The 19,818-nt window shown below is 43.2% G+C and overlaps 1 protein-coding gene across 1 annotated transcript in view; it reads right to left on the bottom strand.

The window, feature by feature from the left end:
- The window catches only part of MERTK (MER proto-oncogene, tyrosine kinase), a 114,304-nt gene that overhangs the window by 25,522 nt on the left and 68,964 nt on the right, over positions 1–19,818 (bottom strand). The window contains exons 7-11 of the mRNA XM_082743416.1: positions 18,075–18,258; positions 13,412–13,563; positions 4,924–5,077; positions 2,649–2,802; positions 108–193 (exon numbers count right to left, since the gene is read on the bottom strand). Coding sequence (XP_082599542.1) covers positions 108–193; positions 2,649–2,802; positions 4,924–5,077; positions 13,412–13,563; positions 18,075–18,258 — 730 coding nt within the window. The remainder of the gene's footprint in view (positions 1–107; positions 194–2,648; positions 2,803–4,923; positions 5,078–13,411; positions 13,564–18,074; positions 18,259–19,818) is intronic.

Raw genomic sequence — 19,818 nt, 5'->3', positions numbered from 1 at the left:
CCATTCTTCGACTCCTTTGTTAGAGATCTACTGATGAATTCGTTGTTCTTTCTTTGCTCTCAACTGCTTTAACTTTTGCCAGAAAAGGGAAATGGATGTTAACTTACAGGTGAGTTCGATGGCTCGCCGACAGAAGGATTTCTTTGCTATATAACTGACGACTAATTCTGAATCTTCCTCTGCAAAGGCGTTCCTGGGTGAACAGAAATGAAGACATCCCATATTGTAAGAAAAGGGCTCCCAGGACAGGGGCTGGTTTGACAAGGATGTCATCAAGCCACTGCCTGTTCAAAATGCCTCTATGACAAAGACATTTCCCACTGGAAGAAAGAGGTTTCTTCCCATAGCTCTATTTCAGGTCTGTTTAGCAAAATCAAAACAACTCTGTCCAAGTACCATCAACAGCACAGAACAATTGAGGAGCTCCCAATGGCCCAAGCTGTAACTGTCTGAGCAACAACATAAAGTAGTATTGGATTATAATTCAAAGTATAAAATGAACACCCCAAGTCCATGCTGGTATGTTTGTGACTGAATACATAAATGAGTTGTAGAGACAAACCTCTGCAGAAGAATTCCAAATATTTTACGGAGATACTCTGCCCTTTAGAGGTGGAGGAAGTGTAACTCCTCATCCTGGTAAGTGTGAGCTATGCACGTTGACTTATTTCCAAAGAATATAGTAAGGAAAGGAAGAAAAATAACCATGTCTCATTTAAGTGACAGAATTAATGTTAGAACACAAGCATCTTGTCTTCTAGGGCAGTGCCTTCCTCTCTCTATGCCAGGCTCCTTGTCACCATAGGGCTTTTGCATGTGCTGCTGTTTCTGGTTGTAACAATCCTTCCCTTTGTCTTTCACCTAATAACTCCTGTTCTTTCTTCATATTTTAGTTCAGGGATCACCTCTGCAGGGAGGTCTTTTCTGACTTTCTTAATGCAGTCAAATTCTCCCATTATACACTCTTACATATCCCTTTATATGATTTAACACAGTTGTCATTTTATATTTACTTGTGTGATTACTGCTTGATTCTCCATCAGCTGTGAGCACCCATGAGGGGAGGAGCAGTGCCTGTTTTTGTTCATTCTTGAAAAGCCCAGGTTCTCACCTACAAGGCCTTCACATATTACTGAGCTACTCTTAAAACTTTTGCAGAGGTTCTCTGCATCTGTTTCACAATGAGCTCACAAATAACACCTAGACTCTGGGATGCACATCAGTCAACTACATGTTCAGGATTTAGATCAGAGTTTTTCATTTCTTTAAAATAGTCATTCTTGGGCTACCTGGGTGGCTCAGTGGGTTAAGCCTCTGCCTTTGGCTCAGGTCATGCTCTCAGGGTCCTGGGATCGAGTCCCGCATCGGGCTCTCTGCTCAGCAGGAAGCCTGCTTCCCTCTCTCTCTGCCTGCCTCTCTGCCTACTTGTGATCTCTCTCTGTTAAATAAATAATAAAATCTTTTAAAAAAATACAATAGTCATTATTAGTGGGGCCTGGGTGGCTTAGTCAGTTAACTGTCTACCTTTGGACTCAACTCATGACCTCAGGGTCCCGGGATCAAGCCCTGCTCAGTGGCGAGTCTGCTTCTCTCTCTTCCTGTGCCCCTCCCACCTGGCTTGTGCTCTCTTTCTCTCGCAAATAAAATTTAAAAAAATTTTTTTAAATAGTAATTCTTAGAATTTACATACTAAGATATAATAATTATAGGGACAGAATTAATAAGTACTGAAGGATAGTATCCTGACTAGGATGGATACAAATAAAGGGCAGTTGAGTCTCTAGTCTCAAGCCCCCTCTCTATGCCAATGGAAAGTTTTGGAGTGGAATGTTCTAGAAGGACTGTTATGATGCAGCAATGAACAAAGGTTGCTCAGCTCCCTTCAAAACAGTCACTCACCCTCCCTCTCTCTGTCCCATTCCAGGCTGTCAACAACCTGCCTCTTACAGAATACTTCCTCTGCTCTATGAGTGATAAACGGGATTTCATGGAAATCCAAACTCATTACAGAGGGACTGGAGTAGAAAACAGAGTCAGAAACAAATCTGCACAACTAGCCTTCTTCTCATAGGTTGCCTTAACATGCCTGCCCATCTCTGTTGATACTTAACTACTGTTCTAAAAGTCAGATATATAGAAAATTAGAATAAGAGCCTCTTTTACACTTGAATGTGAAAATGTCAAGTTCTCTCTTAGAAAAAATCACTGATCATTACAGAAAATGCATAAAATACAGCAAAAAAGGAAAACACAGAATCATCTACACTTACACCATCCAGAATAGCTAATGCTCTGGTGAATTTCCATCTGATGTTTTTGTCTATACACACATTTCATTTGTTTTTAAAAAAATAACTAGGATTATTTTTAAGACTTCTAACAAAAATCCTCATTTTACAGCAATCAAGTTTGAGTACTGAAGGCCTAGTGATGCTCTTCTCCGTAAATGAGCCTCTTTCAAGTCTGGCTTCCATTGCTGGCTGCCTCCAGCCTAAGCATGGAAGCTGCCTGCCCCCAGGATGTACATAAGACAGGACCCCCAGCTGAGTACAGGGGTGAGGAGCTGAGCCAGCAGGAGAAGCATTATCCGTTGGCAGAACAAGCATACAATACCATGGAGCAAAACATTTTAAACTGGGGAGACTTACCCAAACTTTGTCTCCTGGATTCTTTTTCTGATGATCAGAGAAATATATAAAACTGACCCGATTAAAACAAATCCGCAAAAGCAACCGAGGATGATGAGCACAGGATCTGTGTTGCCAGGTGCTGGGGTTGATGACGGAGCAGAATCTATCCAACCTAGTAAAAAATCAATAAGATCCATTGAAAACATCCCGTTGGGATCCAAAATATGTAAGAAACGCCGGCTCGTAAAAGGGAAAGAAGATAGTCAAAACCTCTAGAACGTAGTCCTTGCATATTCTGTGGTCTGCATACGTGGGCAGTCCTCACTCTGATGGTGAGAGAGGAGACCACGCACCGTGATCTTAATAATTAAAGGGGGACTCTCTCCATGTCAGTTTTGAATGTATAAGGAATTGGAAGCAATGGTAAAACCCTTATTTATCTGGTCTACTTTAATTTAAAACACCAGAAATGTTGAGAATTCAAAGACTACATTTCTTTGTAGAAAAGCTTATCATGAGTAGTTTGAATAGTATCTCTCTTTTTCTGGTCCCATAACTAAGATATGGCAAGAGTATAGTTTCTGCGCCCTGAAGAATTTTCATACTCCCTTCTGGGTTTGGATTCGTTCCCCCCATTTTACCCTCAATGCTTTCAAAGCTGTGAACTATCTCTGAGCGTTCCTTTATGTGAAGACTGTGGCTTGCATAACTTCCTTGGGGCCATCTTCCTCTTTTGGGGGCGGCCACTCGGCTCATGTGATAAAGTCACCTTCGCTGTATTCCCTGTACACAGAGCTAGTCAGTCACATGGCAGCCGTGTCTGCATTCCCACAGCCAGCTGTGTCTTCCACGCTCCGCATTCAATTCCAAGTTCACGTCACACCGATACCCTTCCTTTCTTTGCCGCGCTTTGTCTTTGTTCACCAACACCCTCTTTCAAGGACTTATTTTTATCAAGTGTCAAGTGTCTTCTTAGATGCGTGTGATTTGAATCATGGGAGTACAGTCTGCAACCACTGAGAAACTTTGAGACAAGTGACAAGACTGGTCACAATCATGATGTGCATCTGTTACTTACGTAGGGGTTTGTGGATGGGACAGCTGGTGGCGAAGTGCAGGCTTCATGCAATTACAGAGACTACATGATGGTAACTCAAGTTCAGACCATGTCATTGGGGAACCGGTGTGATTTAACCCAACTGTGGTAGCTGAAATGCATGCATGTTGGAATTGTGCAAAGCAAGGACTGTCGGAAGGGCACAGCTTTATAAGACATTGGAGTGTTTCCCATGTATGAAGATGAGACCTCTGTCCTCTTAAACTCTGATTTTTTTTTAACCTATGCCCTTAGAATCAGAATCTCATGTCTCTTAATTTCTACCAGGGAAACACACTTTGCTTGTCATCACCAGTTACTAATGTTCCCTGGATGTAGAGCCCATGGGCTGCAGAAACTGTAATATTGCTCCCTTTCAGCATGTTTGAGGGTCACCACAACACACATTCAGGAATTCAGTCGTCCACACCCAAGTTCTGTCTGCTGCGGGTACAAAGACCCAATTTGTAAATGCAAAAATCATATTGAAAGAGATGCCCGTGCATGAGTGAGCACGATAGCAGTTTAATATATGAGCTTACGATAGCAGTTTAATATCAAGTGACCCAGGGTAGTGAGAGTCAGAACAAAGGGGCTCCCCTGGTCTAATGGAAACGTATGGGGCCACACGGGGCCTCACAGGGGCAGCTTGCCCAAGGTTACTCCAACAACATGCAAAAGATGGCACACAGGTTGAGCATTCAGCTTGGTGAGCCCCATGCTATGTAAGCACAGCTTCCGTAGGCAACGCTTCGTGTTCTGTACCGATCACGTCAGCAAGGCTTGGATGAGTAATAACCCGACTGCTTAAATAACGCAGAAAATGGACACTAGCCCATAAACAAACAGTACCCATTATAGAGAGCTAAGGACTGGCCACACTGCCTGTCCAACGACATCACTGAAACTAAACTCAACAGGGCAAGTCAAATTTGGTATTCCAAAAGGACTCGTCTCCTTCGTGACTTCGTACTACCATCAGCAGTAATGGTAGAGGGAGGACTCACAGGTAGCAGCACTCTGTGAAGTGTGTTAGCCTATCTTTATACGATAAAACGATTTTTATCATTGACAACATTTCCTTCCATCTTTGTGTTTCATCCTTAAACCAGAGACCCATCCCACAGGTCACTCTCGCCATCTGTGCATCGCCGGGGCTGACAGAGGCTATCAGCCGGCAAGGAACCTGGCTCTCACCGTGTGCAGGGATGAATATTTTCACTGGGTCACTGAAAGGCCCGACGCCCCCGCTGGTGACAGCGGCAATCCTCACTGTGCACATGGCATTGTGGACTTGAACAGAAATCTCAGCACGGCTGCCATTCCAGCCAACGTCTTCAGATAGCTCTTTCTGGGGACAGAAAAGGAAGGAAGGGGTATAAAATACTGAGGCGCCAAGGGCACGTCGCCAGCTTGCCTGCAGTTCCTCTCGGGGAAGTCGTCCCACCCGCATCCCGGAGGGCAGTGGCCGTGTTTCCACCATTTCCCTTCCTCATTCAGGCCACAGTGACGGAACCAAAAGGTGGGCAAGGACCCAGAAGGGGCTGGCAGCAACCTCAGGGCTTGGGGCCTGTCTGGGTCAGCTAAGGCTGTGAGGGCATGGCACTTAGGATGGTCAGCAAAGAAGCCTCTGGACGGGAGGAGCATGTAGCAGAGGCAGCCGGATGCCTCCTCGAGACCCCTGCCCTCAGAACCACCACAGCCTAACGCCCAAGAGCCACACTGTACCTTGACACTGACCTCCTGCCAGCGTCCCTTGAGCCAGCATGAATGGGCTCCTGTTCCTTGCAATTATAAGTGTTCTGGCTAAAATCTACATTGAGGAGGCCACAGGCACTGTTTGCTCCCCCCCCCTCCAGTGTAATATATGTACAATATTCTCAATTTTCCAAAAATCTAGTTTCACTTTTACTTATTTTATTTTATAACCACTGCCATGCAACACGCGCCATGAAAACATAGGTAAAATGATTTTGGGGGGGAAAAAAAAATAACCGGACCTCAGTGCCTCTGTGACACTACCCCCTTTGTTTCCAAACCTCGACGATGCTGTCCTCTGGCGTAAGGAACTAATTTTATGTTGGGGACTGGGCTGGTAAAGGCTGAAATGAGGCCCCAGGAACTGGTCTTTAATCTCTGCATTTTGGGAGACTTCTCTGATTTCACAGAGAGACCGAGAGAAAGGTCATACCACGTGGGTGGGGTACAGCTACCATGGATCACAGAGAGCAGAGGCCTGGTTGGGGTGGCAGCTTTATTCCCTAGTCACCCTGTCTCACGCTAATCACTTTTTTTTTCCTTTTAAAGATTTTTATTTATTTATTTATTTATTTATTTGACAGAGAGAGAAAGAGAGAGAGATATCACAAGTAGGCAGAGAGGCAGGCAGAGAGAGACGGGGAAGCAGACTCCCTGCTGAGCAGAGAGCCCGATGCTTTGGGGCTTGATTCCCGGACCCTGAGATCTTTTTTTTTTAAAGATTTATTTATTTACTTGACAGACAGAGATCACAAGTAGACAGAGAGGCAGGCACCGCTGCTCACCGCTGGGATCATGACCCGAGCCGAAGGCAGAGGCTCTGACCCACTGAGCCATCCAGGTGTCCCTCATGCTAATCACTCTGACTGATGCCAGATGGGGACGGCTTAGCTCTTAGAGAGAGGGCAGTCCCAACACTGGCGACCAAGGGGGTAACTGGGTCAGCCACCCAGAGACTTTCTACATCTAAACAAGCAGTGTCCCTCAGGACTCAGAAATACCCCCAGACAAGGGATGAAAGGGGAAAATAGAGCTTTAAGATATTTTTGTTTTTTCTACCACCCCTACCCCCAAGACTGGGTGCCAAGGAGATTTGTCATTGATTTCTTTTTATTAATTAAGTAAACAAAATAATAAATTAACAATTTTTTTGGTATAATCAAGGAGTATCTTTTTTTTTTTTTTAAAGAAACAGTATTTTATTTATGGCAAACTCAGTTTTGCTTAGGAGTTTGTTGGCATTCTCTATTTAATTGGGGGATGGAGATCATCAAATAGAGCAACTCTAAAGTCCAGACCCATAGTGACAGAGCCCTGTAGTGAGTCCATCTGGTAGCTGAGAAATAACATGTCTACTTCACAATTTACTCCCTAACACTCCTGAAAGTGCAAAAAATGTCATGTGCAATGAGGGCCATCAGGCCTGCTTCCAGCTTCATGCTTTTCCATGTCTAAGGAGTCAAATATATGTATTTGTGAGAATTTTGAGAATCTTAATTCTCAAAATTAGGGGGCATGCATAACCGTGAAAGAATTAAATCCCCAGAATTTTATCAAGATCAAGCTTTTGCACAGCAAAGGAAATAGTTAACAAAACCAAAAGACAACTGACAGAATGGGAGAAGATATTTGCAAACAACATATCAGATAAAATGCTAGTATCCAAAATCTATAAAGAGCTTATCAAACTCAACACCCAAAGAATAAATAGTCCAATCAAGAAATGGGCAGAAGACATGAACAGACATTTCTGCAAAGAAGACATACAGATGGCCAACAGACACATGAAAAAGTGCTCCACATCACTCGGCATCAGGGAAATACAAATCAAAACCACAATGAGATATCACCTCACACCAGTCAGAATGGCTAAAATTAACAAGTCAGGAAATGACAGATGCTGGTGAGGATGCAAAGAAAGGGGAACCCTCCTACACTGTTGGTGGGAATGCAAGCTGGTGCACCCACTCTGGAAAACAGCATGGAGGTTCCTCAAAATGTTGAAAATAGAACTACCCTATGACCCAGCAATTGCACTACTGGGTATTTACCCTAAACATACAAATGTAGATCCAAAGGGGCACGTGCACCCGAATGTTTATAGCAGCAACGTCTACAATAGCCAAACTATGGAAAGAACCTAGATGTCCATCAACAGATGAATGGATCAAGAAGATGTGGTGTTTATATACAATGGAATACTATGCAGCCATCAAAAGAAATGAAATCTTGCCATTTGCAATGACGTGGATGGAACTAGAGGGTATCATGTTTAGCGAAATAAGTCAAGCAGAGAAAGACAACTATCATATGATCTCCCTGATATGAGGAAGTGGCAATGCAATATGGGGTGTTAAGGGGGTAGGAGAATAAATGAAACAAGATGGGATTGGGAGGGAGACAAACCATAAGTGACTCTTAATCTCACAAAACAAACTGAAGGTTGCTGGGGGGAGGGGGTTGGGAGAGGGGGGTGGGGTTATGGACATTGGGGAGGGTATGTGCTATGGTGAATGCTGTGAAGTGTGTAAACCTGGCGATTCACAAGTGTGTGTGTGTGTGTGCTTGGGTGGGACTGGGGAAGGAGGGAGCAGATGGAGAGAGAGAATCTCAAGCAGGTTCCACACTCAGCATAAAGCCCACACTGGGTCTCAATCTCGTGACCCTGAGATCATGATCGGAGCTGGAATCAAGAGTCGGATGCTTAACAGAGAGAGCCACCCAGGTGCCCCCAAAATGATCCCTGTTCTTAAAAATGCATGTAATTTATCCATATTCTATTGATGCCAAATATGTAAAGAGAGGTATGACTGTATCCATATCCCCAAGTATTTATTTTCATTTTGATTTTGAAATCTGACAAAGAAATCCATTTAAAATCACACATGCAGGAGGCACCCCTGTGGGGATTATCTCTCACAGTCAGGGTGCGGAGTGCAGAAGGGGTGGCCATTTCCGTGGCATGAGGTGTTCTTGTCCTAGGGCACACACCATGGGCTAACTGCACATTTCTCATTCCGTGAGCCTTCATCCTCACCCACTGAGGCATGTATCCTTGACGACTTAAAAATCTGTCTTTTCAGGTAATAAATATGACGCCTGATCACTACACAGAACTACACAGAAAACATGTGGACCGTGCCCACTGGGGAAAGTGATCGTGTATCTTAGGGGACAGTTTCTTTTTTTCCTGTGAGGCACTAGAGTCAGTGAGAGCTACTACCATAAGTATTCATTTCCAGTAATCCAAAGACTTTAATATCTCCCAAGTCTGTAAGAATCCACAGCCCTGGAGTTCATAACTGTAATTTAGAATAAGGCCCATCATGAGTGTCTGGGTGGCTCAGTTGGCTAAGCAGCTGCCTTCAGCTCAGGTCATGATCCCAGGGTCCTGGGATCGAGTCCCATGTTGGGCTCCCTGCTCAGCGGGGAGACTGCTTCTCCCTCTCCCTCCCCTGCTTCCCCTGCTTATGCTGTCTGTCATAAATAAATAAAATCTTTATTTAAAAAAAAAAAAAAGAAGAAGGCCCATCTTATTGCCTCAAAGAACAGTAACACTCAATGGGGGAGGAACCACTAGGTCAAAGCTTCTGTGCTGCTATGACAACAAAAGTGATCACAAAAGTGAACAGGCTTCCTGTTCACAGGTGTCCATGCAAAACTCAAATCTTACTCTTCCAACATGCTCTGTTCCTACTTCTTTTTGCTAAGAGGCAATGGAGTGGAATTTGAGCAAGACACACTATTATGCAGAAAGCCAACGGCATGTGGAAGGAGTAGCGGGCTCAGAAAAACACTGGCTCTGGAGTCAGTCCAGCCCGGGTTCTTACCCCACTGCTGCCAATTTTAAGCTCTGTGACTCTGTGTAAGTTACTCCACATCTCTGAGCTTCAGTTTCCTCAAATGAACATTGAAAGTAAGAATATCTTTTTCACAGTGTTTTTGTAAGGAGTCAATGGATTCCTCTATGTGCCACAGTTAGCACACAGTCTGGCACACTGTAAGCAGCCCATGGTGGTCATTATTACTCCTATATCACCTATGAGGTCCTATATGTGGATCATCTTTCTCTATAAATAGATGGTCCTCTTATAGAAGTGACTTTTGCAATATATTTCAAGTCTTGGTACATCAGAGAAAATAATCAAGGCTAGCTAGTCCCCCAAAAGAAGAAGTTTATTTGAACAATTCATGGAATTTACCACCATTGTCGGTTTCTTGTCCAGGCCATATGTACCATCCTGGATCAACCCTTGGGTTTCATAAGTATTCCAGACACCTGGCTGACCAATCCTACAAGAACCTCACCTATTCCTCACACTTTCACAGGACATCGACTCAAATGCTCTGCCCTCCTTTGACAGTGAGTGACAGGAAGCGATGAGGAAAGGAAGAGGCAGGGGCACACGCCAGAATCCAGCCTTGCAGATTGTCAGGAAGTAGTGCTCTAGGCCTGAGGAAGGAATCCTCGAATGCACTGTGGCTCTTCTAAGTCTTTAAAAAGAAGTTGCTTCTATATGTCCTGTTCTCTCTAGGCCCCTAATAATCTACTTTGAAACTTCCCTCTGATCTAGTATCTCTACCCTTTCCAAACACAATTAAGCCAGCATTAGAGCCACAATCCCATAATAATGAGCTTTGTAAGAATAACACATATAAAAATGAGCCTCTGTTTACCATATGGGCAATTCGGGGTCAAAGTTAAACATACTTATTTACCATAAAATATCAAAGAGCCTTAAACTTGCCAGTACACACTGTGGATCTTCCAGAAAGGAGTATACTATGCAATATTTTATAAGCTTATTTCTCGCTAAGTTCTTTTCTCATGGAAAAGAATGTTTTCTCGTGTTCTACTGACAATTTATAGGAGTGGCAATGGATGGGAAACACTCATCAAAAGGCTGTCCCATCAGAAAGAGAAACTCTCCAGCTGGTATAGGCGTCAGCCAGGTCTATGCATCGAGCCCAGTATCATAAATGCCTAGAAAACAAGTTCAAAGTCCTCTGCTTAGATGGTACTAAGATGAGTGAGACGTGGACCCACGTTCAAGGAGAATAGATTGTAATTGCTCCTGACTTTTAGATTTTGAGCTTAGATTTGGAGTGCAAGGGATGTAAAGAAAAACAGAACAAAAAAAGGTCGGTATCTTCATCCAGATCAAGTAACTGAGGTACACAGTAAATATCAGGAGTTTCTTAGTCTGAAAGTGACATAAGAGGTGGGATAACAAAGGTATAAACAATAACCCACCCAAGGATCACATCTTTTTTTTTTTTTTTTTTTTTTTTTTAACATTTTAAAAATAAGATTGTATTTATTTATTTGTCAGAGAGAGAGAGAGAACAAGCAGGGAGAGTGGCAAACAGAAGCAGGCTCCCCGCTGAGCAAGGAGTCCAATGCAGGACTCAGTCCCAGGACCCTGGGATCGTGACCCGAGCCGAAGACAGCTGCGTAGCCGACTGAGCCACCCAGGTACCCCCAAGGATCACTTCTAAGAAAGTTCTGAAACTGCATACAAAAAACCCACCCTTGTTAGAGTAAAACCTGGAAATACCTTCCCAAAATATCCAATTCCATTGTTTTGCATAGAGAAGATAAATTTAGATAGAGTTTGCTAAAACTGGAAATGCAAGAACTGTTTTGAGAGAAGTTGTGTCTGAGTCTTGCCCTCCTGAAATGAAGGGAGTTCAGGAGACAGAGGTGATGGGGACAGAGATCATTTCAAACTTCACTTCGGGCAGGGGTTTTTAAGATCCTCCCAGGGTTGGCTTTTCCCTCAGTGTTTTTCTTTGCTTCCAGTGGTGGCCCACAAGCTTGAAGCTGAGCTGCCATGGCTCAGTGGGGTAAGCCTCTGCCTTCGCCTCAGGTCATGACCTCAGGGTCCTGGGATTGGGCCCCCGCATAGGGCTCTCTGCTCAGCAGGGAGCCTGTTTCTCCCTCACCCTCTGCCTGCCTCTCTGCCTACTTGTGATCTCTGTCTGTCAAATGAATAAATAAATAAAATCTTAAAAAAAGGAGAGAGAGAATGTGATCCTGAGGAAAGTGAGCCACTGAGTCTTTTGTATAGCTTGGGTACAATGCAAATGATGTTTTCACTGGGATGATCCAGCATCTCCAAGGAGGTAATGACTGGAAAGGTCACAGCCCTGACTGTGGCAGTATTGTTCTCACCACAGGGGGGACCGTTCTGAACAAAGGGCAACAAGCATGAGCAGTGCAGCGGGCTGTGGGTGGCAGTTAGGGCACGAGGCTCTCCGCTGCGTCATCCGCGAGGCTTTCCTCACTCCCGTCCTTCAGCAGGCCTCAGCTCCAGACGTCCCCTCCAAACAAGCAGATTTCGCTCACACCAGAAGTCAAAAGGATGACCTGCAGCTCTTTAAACAAAACTGTGGGTTTTTTTTAGACCTCTCAAGTGTCTGCTGATAATGACTATCTTCTGCCAACCAGGGAAAAATAAAATCCTACTGAACCGAAATACAATGATTGGCCCTTCAGGGACTGTTCACAATTTAGCATTGTGAAAGGGGCTTGTCTCTGAGAAAGGCACTTGATTCCCCTGATTCAGCCACTGTGGAAATACTGTTAATCAAAGAAGCACCCTACACAGAGGCCTTAGGCCCAAAGACCAAGAGACTAGAGACTTCTTTTGTGGCTGCAACACTCCTAAGCATGGGTTTGACTTGTATAGACAACATTCTGTCGTCACTCTGAGGCACAAAAAGTCATGGACTTCAAGCCTTCTTCTTTTTCCTATCTCCAATCACCTACTGCTTCCAAGAGTCTGCTTCCTGATAGGTAAACTGAGTCAGGAAAAGAAGGAGAAGAAGAAATTCCCACTGTGCTTTGGGGAAAGAGCAGTTTTGGGAAAAATTGGATGACGCACGGGGTGCCTGGGTGGCTCAGTGGGGGTGCCTTCGGCTCAGGTCATGGTCTCAGGGTCCTGAGATGGAGCCCCACATCAGGCTCTCTGCTCAGCAGGGAGCCTACTTCCTCTTCTCTCTCTGCCTAGTTGTGATCTCTCTCTCTCTCTCAAATAAATAAATAAAATCTTTTAAAAAAAATACTCTATAAAGCTGGATGACATGAGGTGGAAAATGACTGAAACAAAGCTTGGATGTCATCTGTGGGGGCAGCTGTTGACTCTGTCCCTCTCTCCTGCTAAGCAGCCACACTACTTTCATGAGATGCCCCCCACAAATGCCACAAGGATGCTAACATCTGCTCTATCTCCAGGACCAGGTTGATCAGGCAAAAGCTGGCTTTGCACGATGGTGGTAAAGAGATGGTCCTGATGATGAAGTCAGTGCTTCTGCCTTTCCAAGGACACTGTGTCACAAAGAAGTCAGTGTCACCTCAATTCTCTTCATTTTCCCAAGTGGGAAGGGGGCCTGTCTGGGAGCTGCCTACCCACCCATATGGAGGCATCGTCCCTACTTCTGTGGAGCTGCATTAAGGCAGCCTGTTGCTGACTTAACCCTATCCTCTGGAGTCCGGTTGCCCCTTGCCATTCTCTAGGAGGCTGGGGCTCTTCCTTGACAATCTTCTTCAAAAAAGCATCTTCTGGAATTTCTAAGGGGCTATGAATGGCTGGACTGCTAAACCACAAAGCTTTTCGACCCTGGGGTGGGTCGAAATCTATCTGGGTGGTTCTCAACTATCTTCCTACAAGAGCCCAAGTTCCCAGAAGGCATGAATCAACTGATACAGAGATAGGTTCTACACGTATTTACTGAATACATAAATTAATGGATGAGTGAGTGAGTGAGAAAAGCCCCAAAGATTCCCTGGAATTTTATCTCTTCAGTGAAAGGTGGCCTCCTTTGATAATTCCTGGTCTTCTCACAACAGAAGGAAAGCTTCTACAAGAGGATTAAATGAGGAAATCTAAGGAGACAAGTGAACTCCTTCAGAGATCAGACTTACAGAAGTGTCTGCACTCTGCCACACGTGAGAGATCCGGTAGCCCAGCAGTTCCCCTTCCTGCCGCTTAATTGGAGGCTTGACCCATCTGATGTCCACCTTATGACTAGACTCATTCAGAAACATGGTGACGTTCGAAGGTGCTGCTGAAGGGGCTACAAAAGAAAGAGAGAATAATGAGGGACCACAGAGAAAAGTACACAGAGGTACATTTTCTTCTTAGTTTCCGAATGTTTGGTTTTCAAATATTCTATGGCAAGCATTCAAAATCTGAAATTAATAGCAGATTTTCACCCTCTTTTCACTTAAGGGGCATTGAATTACCACATAAGTTTTATTATTTTTTAAAGATCTATTTATTTATTATATATAGAGAGAGCACGGGAGAGTAAGTTGGGGGGAGGGCAGAGGGAGAGAGAGGATCCTACGGCAGATTCGGTACTGAGTGTGGGGCCCAACACATGGCTGAATCCCAGGACCCCAAGATCATGACCTCAGCTGAAACCAACACTCAACCACTTAACGAACTGCACCAGCCAGGTGCCCCTGAAATACCACAGAAGTTTTTAATAAGTAAGCACTTTTCCAAACTAAAATCACAAAGACAAGGAAAGGCAAGGAAGGAGGTTGTGGTGCTCCTGGTCTCCTCCTGGGGAAGCAACTTGAACAGGGCTCTCCAGTTCTCCACCTGTGATGTAGAGGGTCAACCAGATGGACTGGAGATCAGTTCTGTGTCATGTGAGATGTACAAAGGCAGGGAGCCACCATTTTAAAGTCCAAAGGCAGGTTACTGATGGTCTGAGAACTGAGCTAATCGGTCAAAAAATTAAAAAAAAAAGAAGTGTGTGTGTGTAAGACATCTCATTATTAAAAACCAGAAGATCAAATGGTAATGCCTGGATGTCAAAATATAAAATTTAACTCTGGTTTTCACTTTCTGGTTTATAGTAAGTTCTGCTTAAGTCACATACCCACTTATCTGTTATTTCTCACGAGGATACAAGGATAAAAGTCATAGTGCTTAGGGAAAAAAGTATGTATGTATTATATATATGTACAAAATAATTTGGAAAACAGGTCAAGGTCATTACCAGATTACTTTTTGGGAACAAGGAACCTGACTATTCTCTATTAAAATTGAAAATAACATGGGGGCACCTGGGTGGCTCAGTGGGTGAAGTATCTGACTCTCTTGCTTTCCCTTCAGGTCATGATCTCAGGGGTGTGAGATCAAGCCCTGCATAGGGCTCTGTGCTCAGTGCAGAGTCTGCTTCTGATTCTCTCCCTCCCTCTTACTCTCCCCATCCTTGTACTCGGCCTCTCTCTCTCTCAAATAAATAAATAATCTTTAAAAATAAATAATCTGCGCCTCTTAATCTCACAAAACAAACTGCGGGTTGCTGGGGGGAGGGGGGCTGGGAGGGGGGGTGGGGTTATGGACACTGGGGAGGGTATGTGCTTTGGTGAGTGCTGTGAAGTGTGTAAACCTGGCGATTCACAGACCTGTACCCCTGGGGATAAAAATATATGTTTATAAAAAATTAAAAAATAAAAATTAAAAATAAATAAATAAATAAAAATAAATAATCTAAAAAAAAAAATCCACCTGAAAATAATATGCTCTTTGACCATGTATTTTATTTAAAGAAATTTAATCTAAAAAATTCTCCTGTATTACATTTACTGAAGCAAAATAATGAGAAAAAGGAATAAATGTAATGCTCAGTCAATAACTATGATGTAATAAATTTTGATACATTTTCCAATGGAATACTTGCTACCCAGCCACTGAAAAGAATTAGGTAGATCAGGTGTGTGGATATGAAAAAATATCTAATGGAGGGAAAAATCAAACTGAAAAAAGGTATGTAACAATCCACTTTAGAATTTAAAAAAGTTTTATATAAATACAGAAAGAATAAAAATAACTGTAATACATGCCAAACCACTGCCTATAGTTGTATTTAGGGGAGATTAAGTTATATATTTCTGATATGTCTAAAAAGAAAACAAAAGGGTACTCTAACCTTCATTTCTACTTAGGAAATGTCATGCAGCTAAAGCTGTGTTGTGAACTGAGTCATATAGTTTCAAATCAGCTGTAGAATTTCCGGATAAATGTGGCCAATTCAACATGTCATTTTTTCTTTTCTTAAGATTTTTTATTTGTTTATTTGACAGAGAGAAAGAGAGCACATGCAGGAGGAATAGCAGGGAGAAGGAAAAGGAGAGGGAGAGGCAGGCTTCCCTCAGAGCAGGGGAAGCCTGATGCAGGACTTGATCCCAGGACTCCGGGATCACGACCGGAACCAAAAGCCGTTGCCTAACCAGCTGAGCCATCCAGGGGCCCCTCAACATGTCTTTATGTCTGCTCCTCATGAAACCCCTCTATGATAACACTAAGGAATTTAAAACAGTATAAACTCATAAGGTACAGTAGAGTCAACAGTGGAAAAGAAACATCAACATATACTTGAAAGCTGAAAAAGAGACACAGAAGGTGTAACTAATTCAGCAAGCCTGTACTCCCCAAAGGACATGGAGAGGCTCAGACGCTGTGGGCCCCGGTACCAGAAGATTGAAAGCTTGACTGGGAAGTAGCTAGTCCTCAAGATGCCTCTAACCCACTCCCACACACCTGCCAGGGACACCTTCCAAATCCCCCTGGAGACAGGAAGCCACCTTGGTCTCCGAACTGAAAAACCTTTGGCCTCCCGGCACTGGCAGAATAAAGGCACAATGAGAGGCCAGACAGACAACTGGGGAAATAAGTGGAAGTTTGTACACTGAACAAGGAGGACTCTGCCTCACTCTTCTTCCTCACCTGGTTCCTAGAGTATCAGCAGCCATATTTACATTCCTAAGGCGGGAAACAGGGGACTTCTTTGCTAGAGAAAGTGAGTGGTCCCAGAGGAAAGAAAACCAATGTTGACACTTTGGGGTGTCCCAACAAAACACTTGGATCACTCTGTGTTACACAGAAAGATACAAATAAATTAAAAATAAGGAGGAATCAAAGATATATCACATATTCAAAATAAAGTTAAAATGGCTTACATTAATATCGAAGTAGATCTTACAGAAAATAATACTACCAAAGATAAAGGAAGCAATCTCATAATGAGAAGGTGGCCAATTATTAGGAGAGCATAGTAGTATTAAGCATCTATGCATAAAATAACAGAGCTTCAGAATGTTTGAAGCAAAACCGGGCAGAGCATCAAAAAGTAATGGATAAACCCAAAATTATAACTGTGGATTTCAATGTCTCTTTCTAAATAATTGATAGAAATAGGCAGAAAAGCAGTAAGAATGTAATTTGAAAAACACTATCAACCAACTCAACGAAGCTGACATTTATAGACTACTCCATATAATAAGAACAGAACACACGTTCTCTCCAAGAGCACACCATACACTTATCAGGAAAGATGTGTTCTGGGCCATAGAGAAAGAGTCTCAACATATTTCAAAGTAAGTGATACAGATTATGTTTTTAGGCACCAGCAGAGTGAAATCAGAAATCAGGAATACAAAGATTTCGGGCAAAACCCCGAAATATTTGGAAACTAAGTTACATAAGCTAAATAACTAATGGGTCAAAGAAGAAGTGAGGAAAGTATTTTTGAACTGAATGAAAATGAAACACAGCCTATAAAAACTGTTCTCAAAGGCTTTTCTTTATCATTTTAGAGAAGAAGACATCTTATAATTTTGGCACCAGAGAGTCATTTTGTGCAAGGGTTACACCCTGAAGATTTCTGATCTTGACCTGTCTGCCCTCCTCCCCCATCTCTATTATGACTAGAGCACTGAGTAGGTGAGGCCCGAGTTAAGGGCAGGAAAGACGTTCTACAACCTAGAGCTCTAAATTGGGAAAGAACAGAAATTGTGGATCTGAATTTAACAGGAATACAATATTCATAGATGGTAACAAAAATCTCAGAAATCAAAAAGAGCACAATGGAAAATTCTTTAAAGTTTAAAGATATAAATAAAATTTGCTATGAGCAAGTCAGCATAGAGAGAACCTACTTCACTGGGCTTCTCTGAGGAGCAAATAAAATAATTCATGCATAGCACCTAATGTGGGGACGGGCACGTGGTGTTTGGTAAACATGAACCATCTTCACGTTATTTCTTTTTTTTTTCTTTTTTAAAGATTTTATTTATTTATTTGACAGAGAGAGATCACAAGTAGGCAGAGAAGCAAGCGGGGGGGGGGGGGGCGGAAAGCAGGCTCCCAGCCGAGCAGAGAACCCAATGAGGGACTCGATCCCAGAACCCAGAGATCATGACCTGAGCTGAAGGCAGAGGCTTAACCCACTGAGCCATCCAGGTGCCCCACGTTCATTTTTTCTTGACCTTGATGCTATGATGAATAATTTTTATATTATTATATTTTAACTTAAAATAATATATGCCATAAAGTGTGTTGTGATTATCTTCCTATGTAAAAGAACATATTATCTGTTCATAGTAAGTGTAAGTTTTGTCACTAAAAAGAAGGAAGTATCTTCTTCAGTGGCTACCACAGTAAAATAAAATGGTCCAGAAACAAAGACCAAACAAAGCAAAGTTGAAACTCTAATTCAAGGCCACCGGGAAGGACTTGTTTAATCACATGCTATTAGGGGCAATATTTATTCTGAACTCCAGGAATTACCTCCTTCGGTCGTGCTGGCCAGAATCCAAGGGCTCACTGCAGACCAGCCAATTTCATTCATGCAGGATACACCAATGCTGTAATTGGCCAGAGCTCGCAGCTGCTCGATTTGATACAGATGTGGTGAAGCCGAGGTGTTAAAAATCATGACCGAGCCATTAGTCAGCGGATCAACTTCCTTGACCTAAGTGAGGAGTAAAAATGTGGACAGGCATTAGTAAGGTGGTGGGAATGCAAGACCTGGAGCACTGCTGCATTCAGTGCACGTGGCCCTTCCTCTCCACTGAGGGGAAGTACCTGCTTCCTTTCGGGCTACACACTAATTTCCCCACCAGCGTTACTGTGTGTTAGTCATGCTACTGGAGCACCCACCGAGGACACGTGTAAAATGCCAAAAACAAGCATTCTCACTGTGACAGGTAACAGAGCAAATGGCGACCTTTACAATATTATAATGATGGTAATATATAAGAGGAAATAAGATTAAATAGTCCTTCTTCTTCCAGCTGTTTTAGAGAACACACTCCAAAGACAACTGACATCCTGTGTGGGACCAAAACCTAAAATATTTACTATCTGGTCCTTTACAGAGAACATTTCCCAAATCCTACTTTAGGGGCTGGGATACAAGATTTCTGTTTTTATTTTGTATTTTTTTTTAAGATTTTATTTATTTATTTGACAGAGATATCACAAGTAGCCAGAGAGGCAGGCAGAGAGAGAGAGGGAAGCAGGCTCCCTGCTCAGCAGAGACTCAATCCCAGGACCCCGGGATCATGACCTGAGCCAAAGGCAGAGGCTTTAACCCACCGAGCCACCCAGGCACCCCATGTATTTCTTTTCATTATGCAACCTGATGAACTCTGCTCTTGCCTTGAGGTAAATTCTAGCATGTCCTCTTTTTTTTTTTTTTTTAACCCCTACTCCAACCCCAATATAAATTCAAGTCCAAAAGCATATGCAGAGAATGTGCATTTTCTGACATTATTTGGTGCATAGATCCAGGGAAAGGTCATTTGCACCTCACCCAACAAACCTTTCTCCAAATCTCATTAAAGATTTAGCCCTTTCCTCTGAGTTCTTTCCCTTCATCTTTCTCTCCGTAACCTCTACCAGTCTCCCCGCATCCGTCTCCAGATGTCCTCTGTGCAAAAAATCTAGGCCAAACTTCTACATTTTTCCTTAAGCATATTTCCTTTCTAGAAATGGGAATAAGAGAGAATGCTTTTTTCCCCTCTACATGTGTTTCAAAATCTCTTCAATATATAAGTACTTATAAAATCAGAAAAGAGAAAGTGATACTGAATAAAACACAAGTAACCAAAACTAACCGGGGGGGAAAAATCCTAAACCCTGTACATATTCCTAATAATAATGGGCTTGCAGTCATGGGGCATGGATACACAAAGCTGTTATTTCAGGATAGATGGGTTGAAATTTAGGCCAAGGGGCCATAAATAACATTTCGGAATTCTAAATCCCCTAGCGGATATCGCAAGGGTGGCGTGGGGGCCAAGTCTCACCTCTGACTCAGACCCGCAGACTCCACTGGGTGACAAAAGTACCATTTGGCCTGAGGAACCACCAGAGGAGAAACAAAGAGTTACGTGCTTATCTTGGTGGTGGCCGCTGGCAGAACTTAATTTTTGTTTCTTCACTTTATAGAGTATGCACCCACTTCCTGGTGACCAACCCCTGAAACTAAGGTGGAGGAAACCTTTGGCTCTCCACCCCTGCCCTATTT

Source organism: Mustela nivalis, assembly GCF_964662115.1.
Source record: "Mustela nivalis genome assembly, chromosome: 8".
Taxonomy (NCBI): Eukaryota; Metazoa; Chordata; class Mammalia; order Carnivora; family Mustelidae; genus Mustela; species Mustela nivalis.
Note: the sequence above shows the minus strand (reverse complement) of the source record. Positions and strands in the feature narration are given on the sequence as shown.